Source organism: Apaloderma vittatum, unplaced genomic scaffold, assembly GCF_000703405.1.
Source record: "Apaloderma vittatum isolate BGI_N311 unplaced genomic scaffold, ASM70340v1 scaffold11434, whole genome shotgun sequence".
Classification (NCBI taxonomy): domain Eukaryota; kingdom Metazoa; phylum Chordata; class Aves; order Trogoniformes; family Trogonidae; genus Apaloderma; species Apaloderma vittatum.
In genome coordinates this window covers 4,680-17,887 of record NW_009712149.1, presented here as the reverse complement: position 1 = coordinate 17,887, position 13,208 = coordinate 4,680, and the positions used below count along the sequence as shown (strand labels likewise).

Below are 13,208 nucleotides of genomic sequence, written 5' to 3'. Positions count from 1 at the left end.
ACATTAGCCTTAAACAGGATCCATGCCAGAACTTCATTGTAGGAAATAACAGAAAAGGTAGATAACTACCAGGTTTATTCAAAACATGTTGTGCAGCCGTGGAAGAATACATGACCTGGGTAATGAGCAGAACGGTATGTTTCTGTGGCACAGGCACAGTTGAACAGATCTAACAGTGGCCTGGGAAACTACAGAGCCTTGGATTTGATTTGAGCAGTTTGAAACACACTGGGAACATCATCAAGAACAGGATGACAGAAGGGGAACATGTAGAACTTGTGATTCAGTACGAAAACCGCAACAGATCTGTAACTGAGAAATTATGTTAGAGAGAAAGGGAATGTCAAAATGCATATAAACTAAGGGGTTGCTAGATGCATAACTTACCAAAGGATTTGTTATAACATGGAGAATAATGTGATTGTAGGAACTATCTATGTGAGCTGCTGTTGAAAGACAAAATAACGTTTGAGTACCTTTTGTCCACACAGCTTCATCACACAGCCCATCCACATTTTAAAACCACAAAGAGAACACAAAACATGGACAGTAAGCAGTTTGAATGAGATATAAAGAGGAAACATTATTATATCAAATGAATCCAAAATATTCAGGTACCTGCGTCCGTCCACACTGTAACTTTGTTTACATGGAAATGTTTTTTTGGAAAATAGCCACATGCATCTAACGGTGGGATATGCTGTAAAGTTAACTTCAAAGCAAAAATCTTCCTCACCAATTTCAAAGTCTTCTTTAGAGTCAGTTATATTTATAAATCCTTTTTCTGGAAAAAATAAAAAATTGATATTATATTGCAAAGGCTGGACCGCTTAATGAAGGAAGCTTGACACCTGTATGTTTTTCATTTTGGTCATTACAAGTGAAAAAAAAGTGCATCATGTTACATCATAAAAGCTGTTCTCTTAATCTAAAGAAGATAATGCTTCAAAATAGTATTGAAATGATGTCACAGTGTTCAGCTGCAGAAAAATGATCTGTGCCTGCTGAAGTTGCATATTTGATTAGACTAGAGCCTTTCCAAAACAGTCCAGCAATTCTTTCCAAAACAGTCCAGCAATCAGCTCTGCAGAGCTACAGAGTGAACATTATCGTTATTTGTTTGGTTTAGGTGGGCGTTCCAGGTGTTAACAGTAGTGCCTCCTGGCTTTCCTCTAACGTGGAGCAAAACAAGGTGGCACCACCAGTATAATCAGATGTTGATAGTAGTTGTTTCTCCTTCCCTCAAACGAGTTGAAGATTTTGCAAATGAATCTTGTAGCTGCTCCTTTATTTCCCCATCTAAAGTATGGATATTTAATATATCTAATATATTTAATATTTAATAATATATATATTTAATGCAAGACAACAGCAATATGAGAAAGTATTTTGAAGATGTGCATCAACCATAAGCTGCTGGTATTTGCCCTTCTGGGGTGGGATTAGTTTCACCTAATGGAGCAGTCTGAAGTTCAGTGACCCATCTAATCTGCTTGGACCTTTGATAAACTTAGTAGAATGAGACAGGCATGTCCAGATGTATCCTACACTAAAAAAGAAGATAACAAAGTGTACTGAACTGCTTCTGGAAATACCCGTTTCTTGACACGGAGTGCTGAAGGAACCAAAGTCTTTGCTGGAGCTAGACATCTCATCTTGTGAAACGAATCCCACTCAAAGACACTGAAGAGCAGACACATGTGGGAGAAGGCTGTTCTAAAGACATCAGTGGGGCTCGGACCAACTTTGTAATATACACTGCAAAAGATCTCTGGTGATGTCTAGTCCATCTCCGGCTCAGAGCAGGTCCAACTGTATGAGGTGGCGCGGAGTTGTGTCCGGTTGAGTTTGGGTATCTCCAAGGAGGTAGACTCTACCATCTCTGGGAAACCTGTGGCAGTGTTTAATCAGCCACATGGTGAAAAACTGCACTGCAGAAATATTGCTGAACTATGTTTTCCCTTTTGAGTGCTTTTCTTCTGGTTGTAAGACTATATTCTTCTTGGCATGTTTTATCTGTGTCTAGCTTACTGGTTAAAAAAAATACTATCTGGAAACTCCCATATCAACCACAAAAAAGAGGTTTTTTAAAACAAGAAGCAATTCCTTTCACAATTGTTCTCCTAATTTTTAATTTTAAAAGGTTTATTTGTTTTATAAATTGGACCTTCATTTTTGAATGATCTTTTGGACCTCATCCTTCTAGGTAGAATGCCATCTCTGTGTGAACTGTTAACAACACAACCAGCCAAGAGTAAAGGCTTTCTCCAGAGTGCATACAAGGACCCTGGAGCAGGGTATGACATTTCTCTGGAAAACAACTCAGGAAAAGTAGTTTCTTTCTTGAAGGAGAAAGAAAATAGCACATTATTGCTCGGCTTATCGTTTTTTTGGCAGGTTTAAGTGTATTTCTGCCAGAGAAACAGTGAACATGATTATTCAGTAATGACAGAGAGGTGAGATGAAATTCTTGAGACTGGAATCAAAGCTTTCAAATCTCTGTATTTATCACATTTTTTTATTTGTTGCTTTAAACCTAAGAAGTGTTGCAAAACAACTTGCTTACTCCTGAATCAAGACAGTATAGTTTCCAGCACTGCTGGAAACTGAGCATAAGAACTGCAGAAACAGAGAATCTTGCAGTTGCGGTTGTGGGCATGATCTCTTTACGATTTAAAGTGGCCTAATCACTCTGTCTGATCTGGCCAGCTACTCAGGATGGGATAGGCTGGTGAAGTATCAATTCATGAATAGCAAACCAGAGTTATCGGGCTGCAAGGTGTTGTTGGAGATTAAAAGACCACCCATCAACGTAGTTAGGCTAGCCAGGCCCCCTAGGCAATGCAGTATGTGCCAACCAAAGCAGTTTTCTCTTGGTTAAGTTGCATCGTGACCATTCCCAGTGTAGCTGTAGGTGCTGACTCATGCACGGCAATGGTTTAAAAGTAGGACACTGATTGTTTCAGAAAGTGCTACTCTATGGCATGGACAATGGAGTGAAATTTCTAGCTATATCACTGGTAGCTGAAATCAAATCTGGAATGCTAGCACAAAGTCACACCAACAGTGGTTGTCACTAACACATTAGGCTGGTGTGATCAGAAGCATACGATGTCTCTGTTTCTCTCTGGAGAGAGAAACATGGCTGTTAGCTAGGTATGACAGCATCCCTTCACTTTAACCCACCGTGCAAGTAAACAAACGGATTTTTTCATCAGCTAAGCCAATGAGCCCTCAGAAGTTTTACTAGTGTAAGAAGGGTACAGGCAATCATCATAACTTCTTGTACCCTAGTCGAAAAATACCCCACTCAGAAATATGGTGTTCCAGGGACTGTGACCCAAATAGTCTTGTTACTATGACACATACTTACACCTGAGAGTTTATGGATCCAAGAAGCTGCTATTTCTGAACTGGGCACCAGTACTGTGAAAGAACAGAATCTTGCCCTACCTCTGCACAATCCCCTTACCCCTACTTTCCTGTTTACTAAGAAGATGTGTATAGAAAAAACACCCAGGTATCGTACTCAGTTATTGTAAACTATGAGAGAACTTCCTCCTCAGTGGTAGGCAGAAGATGAAAAGAGGATATTGCACTGGGAAAGTAATTTCTGAAGAGATTGGGATAAATTTTCTCACTTCCTACCATTCCTAACCTAGCTGTTGTAAACTCTGAGTTTATGTCTAGACATCTAAGGTAAAATGTGTAGCATTTCAGAGGGTCTTGTTCTCAGGGCTACAGGCTCCAACTCCAGGCACACCAGTCAGAAAACTACTCCCAGTGCCTACTCCAGCAACACAGTCCTAACTACAGCTTCCTTTTTTTGTGCCTTATTTCTAGACTTATGCCTATTTGTATATTATTTCCAGGTGAGAAACAAGGTTTGCAGTTGAGGCAGTTCTGGACTAATTTCAACACCACTGTCTTTTAAATCAACATACTGCTTAAGTAGAATGACGCTTCCTTTGGTATGCTTTTGATTTTTTTAAATTTTCAGGCCTTGTGTAGCTTGGTGTTAGGAGGATGGTTCCCTTCAGTGCCTGGAAAGTAGGAGATGTGCGGAACAACCAATAATGCTGGAGCACGTGTCTCTCTAGCTTTGGGTTTTCCTTCAGACCCATCACGGCTGCAGCAGCATTTCTGCATGGCAGTTTGCCAGCTCTTTCAGCACTTGCCATTCATCGTCTCCCTGGGTTTACGTTCTCCATTAACTTAGAGGTTTTATTTTTTTATTCTGCTACCAATTCCCCAGTCTTTGGAGCTAAAATGCTTCCCGGGATTTACTTTCCCATAAAAAACTTGACAAACTCAAACAGCCACTTGTCAGGCACTCCCTCATCATAAGAGGAAATAATAGTTTCTCGTTTGTTTTGAGTTTTGAGGAGAAGAACCCACCACCAAGAACCTCCCAGTTATTTGATTCCTTCCCGTCGGACCCAGGCCAGGCCTAGTACAGATTTTGTATCTAATTTTTTTTTTTTTTTATGTGAGAGAAATGAGCACCTGAAGCCACCACACAAAATAGCAGGGGCCCTCTGCCTTACCTCCCCACCTCCAAAGGTGCAGCAAAGGTGGAGTAGAGGTGCCGTACGTGGGTGAAAGGGAGATGCAGTGGGAGCAAGTGGTAAGGAGGAGACTGAGGCCACGGCTACAGCTTTTCAAAACCCATACTGGAGTCACAGCAGGACATTTCTGTCTCACATTATTAAAAATCAGTCACCAGTCATTCAGGACTCTGGCCAAACTAATACACAGAAGATTGGCAGCTGAACACACAGGGCTGGTCGTGCTTCTTATATTTTTGTCCAGCTCCAGAAATGGTGTTTTCTGTGGTGCCTTCCTTACCTCTAGCTGCTGGCATCTGCTCAGCAGCTGCCTACACCTGAGTTAGTGGCACAAAGAAGGGTACACAACTACACTACTCCCCGCTGCCCAGAAAGCCCAAGTCATAGCCCCATGGGGACCCTTTAGCTTTGTATCACAGAATCATAGAATTATAAAGGTTGGAAAGGACCTTTAAGATCATCAAGTCCAACCCACAGCCCTACACCACCCTAACACTAAACCATCTCCTGAAGTGCCACATCCAGACTTATTTGAAACACGACCAGGGATGGTGATTCCACCACCTCCCTCGGCAACCCATTCCAACGCTTCACCATCCTTTCAGTGAAGAAGCTTTTCCCCACAAAAAGCCACTTCGGCTTTGCATCACACTGGCTAAGAGTCACCTACCATAACAAGATGAATTCCGCTCTGTTTCTAGAGATACCATTGAAACAATCACGTGGACTAGGTCTCTAAAGAGCACCATTTCATTTCACTTCTAAACCCCTGTCTTTTAACAGGAATTATTTGCAAAGCAATATAAAGAAAAGGTTGATTATCTTCAAGCACCAGAATGACTCAGTTCAGATGAATCTTTTGACTCTTCTAGACTGTGAGTAAGTACAAACAGACTTTTTCCTTAGAGAAAGAACTATAAACTTACACTGCACACCTGCAAGAAAACAACTGACATGTGGAAAAGAGAGCAAACCAACCAACTGAAGGACAAAACTAATACCAGGGCTTGGACTTACCTAAAACTGTAACCAAAGCGGTTTGATTTGGATGAACGGTAGAAGAACAGGTGTAATGACCACTATTGCTTCTTCCTGCCGCTGAAATGAACATGTACTGGATTCGAACTGCTGAGTGATCTGCTTGATATTCTAATCCTTCAAACTGGTGATCCTAGTTTTCAACAGAGATTCCCGTTTAATCAGTTGATGGCATCCAATATTACCCATTTGAAAATAAGCTGTCTTCTTACCTGCTCAACCTCTTCGTTTTCAAAACATAATTTTATTCCAAATTTATAATTATGGTGAACAGCTCTGCATCTGATCAGCAATGGTTCCCCAACTTTAAGAAATAGTTCAGGTAAAGGTGCTGCTTGTTTTTCATTTAAATCTACAAAATCAAAACATAGTCACTGAAACCACTGCCACTTTGCCCAGAAAAAGAGTCAATTAGACCAACATTTTTTTCTGCTAATATTTTATAGACATCCATTATTACAGTTTAATGATAATCAGAATTTGGGAAAATTACTCATCAGTGATAAAAGTAGTAAATTTGATGGATTTAGGTGCTCAAACCAAACTTTGTCATAATTTACAAGATATCTGTCGTGCATAGTTCAGCACAGAGCATAGCTCACGTCAGGTTTATTCTTTAAAAAAAAATCAACCCCAAATTTATGTATGAATATATAATTATGCGATTATTTTGAAGAACATTTCCATGCAACACAGTCCTAAAAGCATGAAGAAAAAAAGTTAACACACTTTTAGCAAATGTAGAAGGGTAAGACACTTTTTACAGAAACTACAAAGAGCTATTAGAATTAGGTTTTAAACACGCAACAGAGAGGTCATATTAACTGTTTAGATTTGGGGCAGTGATCACAAACCAATAGCTTAGCCCAAAAGGTGTACTCAGATAAGCAGTGCAACTAAATTCAGTGGCAGGATCCAGCTCACATATAAGTAAACCTTAGAAGGAAGTTACCTATTGTAAAGAGGCTGGTGCATTCTCTCCCCAGGTCATTAACTGCACAGCACCATATGTAAGTTTGAAATAACCCGTGCTGTAACTTCTGTATGCCATCTATTTCTTCATGCATTTTATCAGGGCAGCTGCAATTACAAACACAATTATTCATTGACTCATTTGGTTAACCTCAAGAAAATAAATCTGATAAATCTCCAAGCCATGAGAATATGCAAACAATAGTGGGAAAACTGGACCTTACAGAGCTGAATAAAAAGGAACTAGGAAAGGTGAAGATAAGAAAATAAAATTGCCACAGCCTAGGCAGAAATATGAGCTGAAATGACCTGAATACGCTCAAACTGGCTCATAGACAGGTAGCACTGTGACTAAAATTTGGACAAGAATGAAATCATAAAGGTTGAGCTTTAGGAATTAGCTGGATGTCCACACTGAGAGGGTTGTAGTCAACAGTTCAATGTTCAAATGAAGATTGGTGACAAGTCATATTCCTCACGGCCTCATATCGGAACCAGTGCCGTTTAATATCTTCGTAGTAGGATCAAGTGCACTCTCTGCAAGTTTGCAGACCACCAAGCTGAATGATGCAGTTAACACAACCTTGGGATGGGATATCCTCCAGAGGGACCTGGACAAGCTGGAGAAGTGGGCCTACATGCACCTCATGAGGTTCAGCCAAGCCAAGTGCATGGTCCTGCACCTGGACTGGGGGAATCCCAAGCAAAAATACAGGCTGGGTGGCAAGTGGATTGAGAGCAGCCCTGCAGAGAAGGACTTGGGAGTGTCGGTGGATGAAAAACTGAACATGAATCAGCAATGTGCGCTTGAAGCCCAGAAAGCCAACCGCATCCTGGGCTGCATTAAAAGAAGTGCAGCCAGCAGGTCAAAGGAGGTGATTCTCCCCCTCTGTTCCACTCTGATGAGATCCCACCTGGAGTCCTCAGCACAAGAAAGACATGGGCCTATTGGAGTGGGTCCAGAGGAGGGTCACAAAAATGATAAGAGGTCTGGAACACCTCTCCTGTGAAGACAGGCTGAGAGAGTTGAGTTTTTTCAGCCTGGAGAAGGCTCTTGTGAGACCTTTTAGCGGCCTTTCAATACTTAAAAGAGGCCTGTAGGAAAGATGGGGACAATCCTTTTAGTAGGGCTTGTTGTGATAGGGCGAGGGATAAACTAAAAGAGGGTAGATTTAGATATAAGTATGAAATTTTTTACCATGAGAGTGGTGAAATATTGGAACAGGTTGCCCAGAGAGGAAGCAGAAGGATCTAATTGAAGATGTACCTGGTCACTGCGGGGGTGGTTGGGCTAGATGACCTCTAAATATCTCCTCTATCCCACACCATGCTATAATTCTATGATTTACATTTCCAAAATATGTGAAAAACTGGAAGGAAAGGAGATATCTTTGATTTGCTCTTGTGACATCTGGAATACTTTTTTCAAGCCAAGAGCTGAAAGTTTCCAAAAGAACACAACAGCCAAAATTTCTAAGAAAAATGTGTTGCAGCACTTCAAAAGTGGATCATGCAGACACAGGTTTTCAACCAGCATGTGAGTGTGCAACCAGGCAGAGTCCATCTCCAAAAATTCTGACCTAAAAGCTCTTCTTCAGCTATCTCCTCAACTCACAAGGCATACTAGCAAGTCTAGATATTCAATATTTGTATAAGCATACACGATACCTCTTTTCAGGTGTTTTGCAAAATATCCACTCCATAGAGGGCTGGGGGTAGCTCTCAGATACACACTCGATCACATTTGATTTTTCTCTTTTTCTGAAATAGGGTTTGCCTGGTTTCTCTGTTAAAAAACATGCAAATGTTTAAGAATGCTGGAATCATTCTGAAACTGTGTTTTACTCATTTCACGGTACATGAAGTTACAGAGTTGTAATTTGTTTCAGGAGGTGTCAACACTGAGGGAATAGAAAATGATTCTGCCCTAGGGATGTTGTGGGTTGGTCTCATGAGCTTTTCAGCCTTGATTGCTAAATGCACAGCTTCTGTCCTGACAAAGGTCTGCCTCCCCACACCAGAGGAAAATCCTGAAACCGATACGGAAAGGTGGTGATTTACTGTGGTTGCTATTCATCGCACTGGGCAGGAGCACAGAGACCTTTCAAAATTTCTGCACAAAATGAGACCATTGCATAATACTCAGTCGCATCAGATACAGGATGGAAAAAACAGGTGATAATGATTTCTGGTAACCCACGGACTTCCCTACCCTGTATCTGTAACCCTGGGGAAAAAGGTTCCTAGAAAAACCCCAGTCCCCTGAACTAGTCAGGTGCGGACTTGGACTAAGCACAAAGATTTAATGTATTAAAACTGCTGAAGATCTGACTCAAAATTAAAAGCACTGAGTCTGGTTTTAGATCATCTTACAATAAAATTACAGATTCCACACAGAAGAGTGACATTTTCTTCAGAGCCATACTTCCGTTGCCTGCAAGGTGAAACTAATACTTTTGGCTTTTTTAATTTATTTTTTTCATTTATCTCTTATAAGCTGGGCCTAGAAAGTTGTGGAGTTGGGTTGTTTTTTTTTCACCTATAGAGATTCACATCTCAGTTGAAGGATTCATATCTAGCCTGGAGGATTTTATGAGAGATGTAATTATGATATTAGATTCACAGGAGCAAAGAGAATGCAATTTATATGGAAAAGATCTTTATCAAGACTGTTTCGAACTACTCTTGCTTGCACATGTAATAATAGTTTTTACCTTTAATGCCTAATTGATAGAGTAGAGAAGGTAATTTTTAATTAAAGATTTACTACCCTGTTCCCTCACTGAAGCTGTTAAAATTATAATTGAGACATGCAATAGGCATTCAAATAGAATAAGGAGAGACTGGAGGTGACACTTCTGACACCTGAGAGAGAAAAGACAAACAGAAGAAATAATTTAAAAACAAATAAAAAGTGAATAAAAAACACTGATTAGTCACAGTTTGTTAAAAACAAGGCAAGTAATGATGCTTGTTATTAAATATTTCTCTAGAAGGGTTTGCCAGACTTTCAGCTGCTTAGAATGATGGTTTGCCTACTTCTTTGAAATTTCTTTTGCATTTCTTAATTTTATCTTTAAATTTTGCCCTTTCTAGACAAAATAATGTAGCATTTCTCTTTTGTTAAAAAAAAATCATGTCAATTTGGTGCTTTTTTAAAAAAAAGATATTTTTGGACACTCTTACTTCAAAACAGAAACTTGAGTTTTGTTGCAGCGGTTGCCTTCATATCAGTTATGTTTCTTTTGTGATCCCTGAGAAAATTCAATCCAATCTGCTTCCACCACGAGCCTTTCAAAAAGTCACACCTCACACGTGCTCTGTCATGGATATTTAACAGCAGCTAAAATCTCAGCTTCTCAGGCATCCTTGTACTGAGCAGCTGCAGTACTGATGCATTTTACTCTAAAACCCAATAAACAAGTAAAGGCTGGCACTGAGAAAAAGGATCTTGTCTTGCCCTTTTGCTCAGTGGTGCCCCTTGCTGCCCAAAGACTTGTGCAAGAAAAAGCTATGACAGAAGTGCTACCACAAAAGTGATAGAGTGACCCCTTTCCTCTGAGATACACTTACTTCGAACGAGAACAGGCACAACTACTGTGTAATTGCTGGTTTTACTTATGACCGAGAGGGTGTACTTTCCAGCCTGTGCTTCTTTTATGTGGGAAAAAGCCAAAGACGTAACATATCTATAAAACAGAAAGTAAAGCTGTATTTGTTATCTAGAAGGTATTATGCAGCACACACAACAAAATGTTAGCTCTTCAGCTCTTGTAAAACCCCTTCAGAGATACTGCTACTCATTATTTATGTAGCACCCTTCAACTTGAAGTGTTTTCACCGTGTATCTTCCTACACAAGCAGCACACAGGAACTTAAAACCACAGGTATCACATGCTTAATGCTAAGCACTGGGAAGGATGGACTTTCTGAGCTTAGGACAGCTGGGGAGGTCCACAGGGAAATGCTTAACCTACAGTTTCATCCCTCATGTTTTGCAGGAGGAGGTAATAATCCTGTTTCAGGTTCCAGTCCAGGTTTGGCTGTGAGAATTAGGATGCTGTTGGTGTTGTTGTTCCTGACCTGCAGCATTGACCCTAACAAGTCACATAACTCCTCGTGCTTCAGTTTATTTGATTGTAAAACTCAAATTGATCAATGTCAGAAAGTCCCTGAAGATCCCCATGCATGATGCTATACAAATTGAAAGGACCACCTTATTTCAAACTGTTCTTGGCTTTAAGATTCATATGTGTATATGTGCCTAGATGTCAATCAGCAGTGTGCTGTTGGGTGACAACAGTTAAGAAAGATTAGATTTAAAAAGATAATGCATTACATGAAATTAAATGCAAGCATAGTCACAGAAAATATTCTATTTGCATCCTAAAAGAAATGACCTCTTTAAAAGATCTTTGATCTAGTACGTACTGTGACTTACCGCTTCTCTGAGTCCAATGAAGGTTTACAAGCTTTGCTCTCTTTAAAGAACCAAAAGCATGAAATGATCTCTGAAATGTTCATTATCACTTTTAATTCAATATCTTCAAACACATTGACTTCCACATTTTTAGTTGGTTCATAGATGTTCTCTGTTCCTTCAGAATTCAAATAACATCCAAGATCTTCCAAAATGTTAGAAATCTTCAATGTAAGATGACAGTTTGTTAGGTATTTATCAGCAATTAGCCTTATTTGGTTTTCTACATTCGAATATTTTTAAAGGATGCTCTTCTGGAAAAGCTTTCATAAACTAGTAATGCCTTGTAATGCCCAAATATGAATATAAACTATACTGAAGTAACACCTTCACCATATTTTCATTTTGTTTATTATTTTTTTAATTTCTACTGTTGAAATTACTCAAGAAGATGCTAAATTCTACTGCAGGAGGAAACACTGTAAGATTCCTGTTGAATGATTTAATTCTGTTCTCTAGACAGATATCATAGAACAATTTTAGCCAGAAATATGATAATTTCCTTTAGTGATACAGGCTATTCTTTACTCTCATTTTTGTTTCCATTCATATAGAACTATAGGACAACACAGCACTATAATACAATCTTTTTGTTTGCGACCTCAATGCAAAGGCAGGGCCAGAATATCTTTTTTTTTTGGCATCCCATTGCTTGTCACTGCATCATCTGTCTAGATTGCTCCTCAGCTCCTTGTGGGCTTTACAACATACAAAACATTTGAGCTGGGCGTCTTCAACACCTTTCGTTTCCTCACCATTGCGTACGGCTAAAGGAGAATCAGAAACAGAAAGAATATTCTACAGTCATTCTGAAAGCTACCAACGGATTAATAAATCTCTAAACTTAGATGCAGCAAAAGGTGGCAAATAAATAGCTCCATCTGAAGAGTAATCCTAAATGTCTCCCTTATCTTAGTGAGTGAAATTTATCTGTTGTAATTTATGAAAGGACAGAGTTCATTGTATCCTCTGTCCTGCACTGTGCTTGGCCTGTTGGTTCTTTTTATTCTTTGCTCCATCCTTGTCCCTTCCCTTGATCTGAGAAGTATCTAGAGATAACAGCCATATTTTGCTTTGTCTGATACAAGGATAACACAACATCAACTGGTATACCTTCATTTGTTATCTGAATTATTGATTTATTCGTCCAGGAATGAAAAATATTTCATAAGACTAACTTGAAACAAGAATCCTCAGGAAAGATTTTAATCACAGGTCTCAGCTGCTTTATAATTTAGTTGCACACCACCTCTTCTCAGTCTTCCACCATTCCAAGTCAGAAGAGAAACAAAAGAAAAATAGTCGTATTTGATTCTTTACTCAGCTTTGTTGTCTCAGTCAAGGTTTAGGCCAGTCAGGGATGTATGAGTGGTGGGAATAGCAGGTGGTGCAGCTTCACCACCAGTCCCGGCAGCTGCAGCACACACACACCGTGGCAGGCCACCAATTCACACCATGGCCTTGGCAATCCCTTCTTCAGGGCATATAGTTTTTAACACTGATACATTTCCAGCAATACTCAGCAATATTCAGGCATGCTGATGCGAGACCGCATCAAGGCAGCAATTAAAAATTAGTTTTAGAGAAAACTGATACCTATCTATTTAGTTTCAAATGTGAGTTGTAATATATATTTCCCTCTAACATTCTGGTAGTTATATTTGGCCTAACCTTGGTTATTTTGAGTGTGGCATGCCCACAGCCTAAAGGTTTAGGGGCTTGTAAGCTTTGGGTAGGTATTTCTAGAATAGGCAGGAATACTTTACAAGCAACTTGCTTTCTGTTAGATTACCTTTGGAGATACCCATGTCTCTGGTGTTCTTGAGCCTTCATCCTTCTGGATGATAAACACACACATAATCTCAGATGTATTTTGATTCATTGCAGAAATGAAGGTAACTGCTGTCATAATAAGAACTGTAAAACAGAAATAGAAAACAAATTTAACCATGTCTAGATCTCTGCTCAGGGTTAATCATTTTAGTAAAAATAAAATTCAAAACTGTAGAAAGATTACATCATTTTTCTTGTGGTGGTTTGGCCCTGGCTGGAGGCCAGGAGCTCACCAAAGCCGCTCTATCACTCCCCTTTTAGATGGACAGGGGAGAGGGAAGATGTAACAAGAGGCCCGTGGGTTAAGATAAAAATCA

General features: G+C 39.7%; 1 protein-coding gene across 1 annotated transcript in view; it reads right to left on the bottom strand.

Moving 5' to 3' along the window:
• FLT3 (fms-related tyrosine kinase 3) overlaps positions 1-12,975 on the bottom strand; it is a gene marked incomplete at its 5' end in the record, with an annotated part of 29,367 nt that extends 16,392 nt beyond the window's left edge. The window contains 8 exons of the mRNA XM_009867884.1: positions 619-784; positions 5,586-5,739; positions 5,819-5,958; positions 6,559-6,686; positions 8,247-8,364; positions 10,152-10,267; positions 11,020-11,222; positions 12,851-12,975. Coding sequence (XP_009866186.1) covers positions 619-784; positions 5,586-5,739; positions 5,819-5,958; positions 6,559-6,686; positions 8,247-8,364; positions 10,152-10,267; positions 11,020-11,222; positions 12,851-12,975 — 1,150 coding nt within the window. The remainder of the gene's footprint in view (positions 1-618; positions 785-5,585; positions 5,740-5,818; positions 5,959-6,558; positions 6,687-8,246; positions 8,365-10,151; positions 10,268-11,019; positions 11,223-12,850) is intronic.
• Between the last annotated feature and the right edge of the window lie 233 nt (positions 12,976-13,208).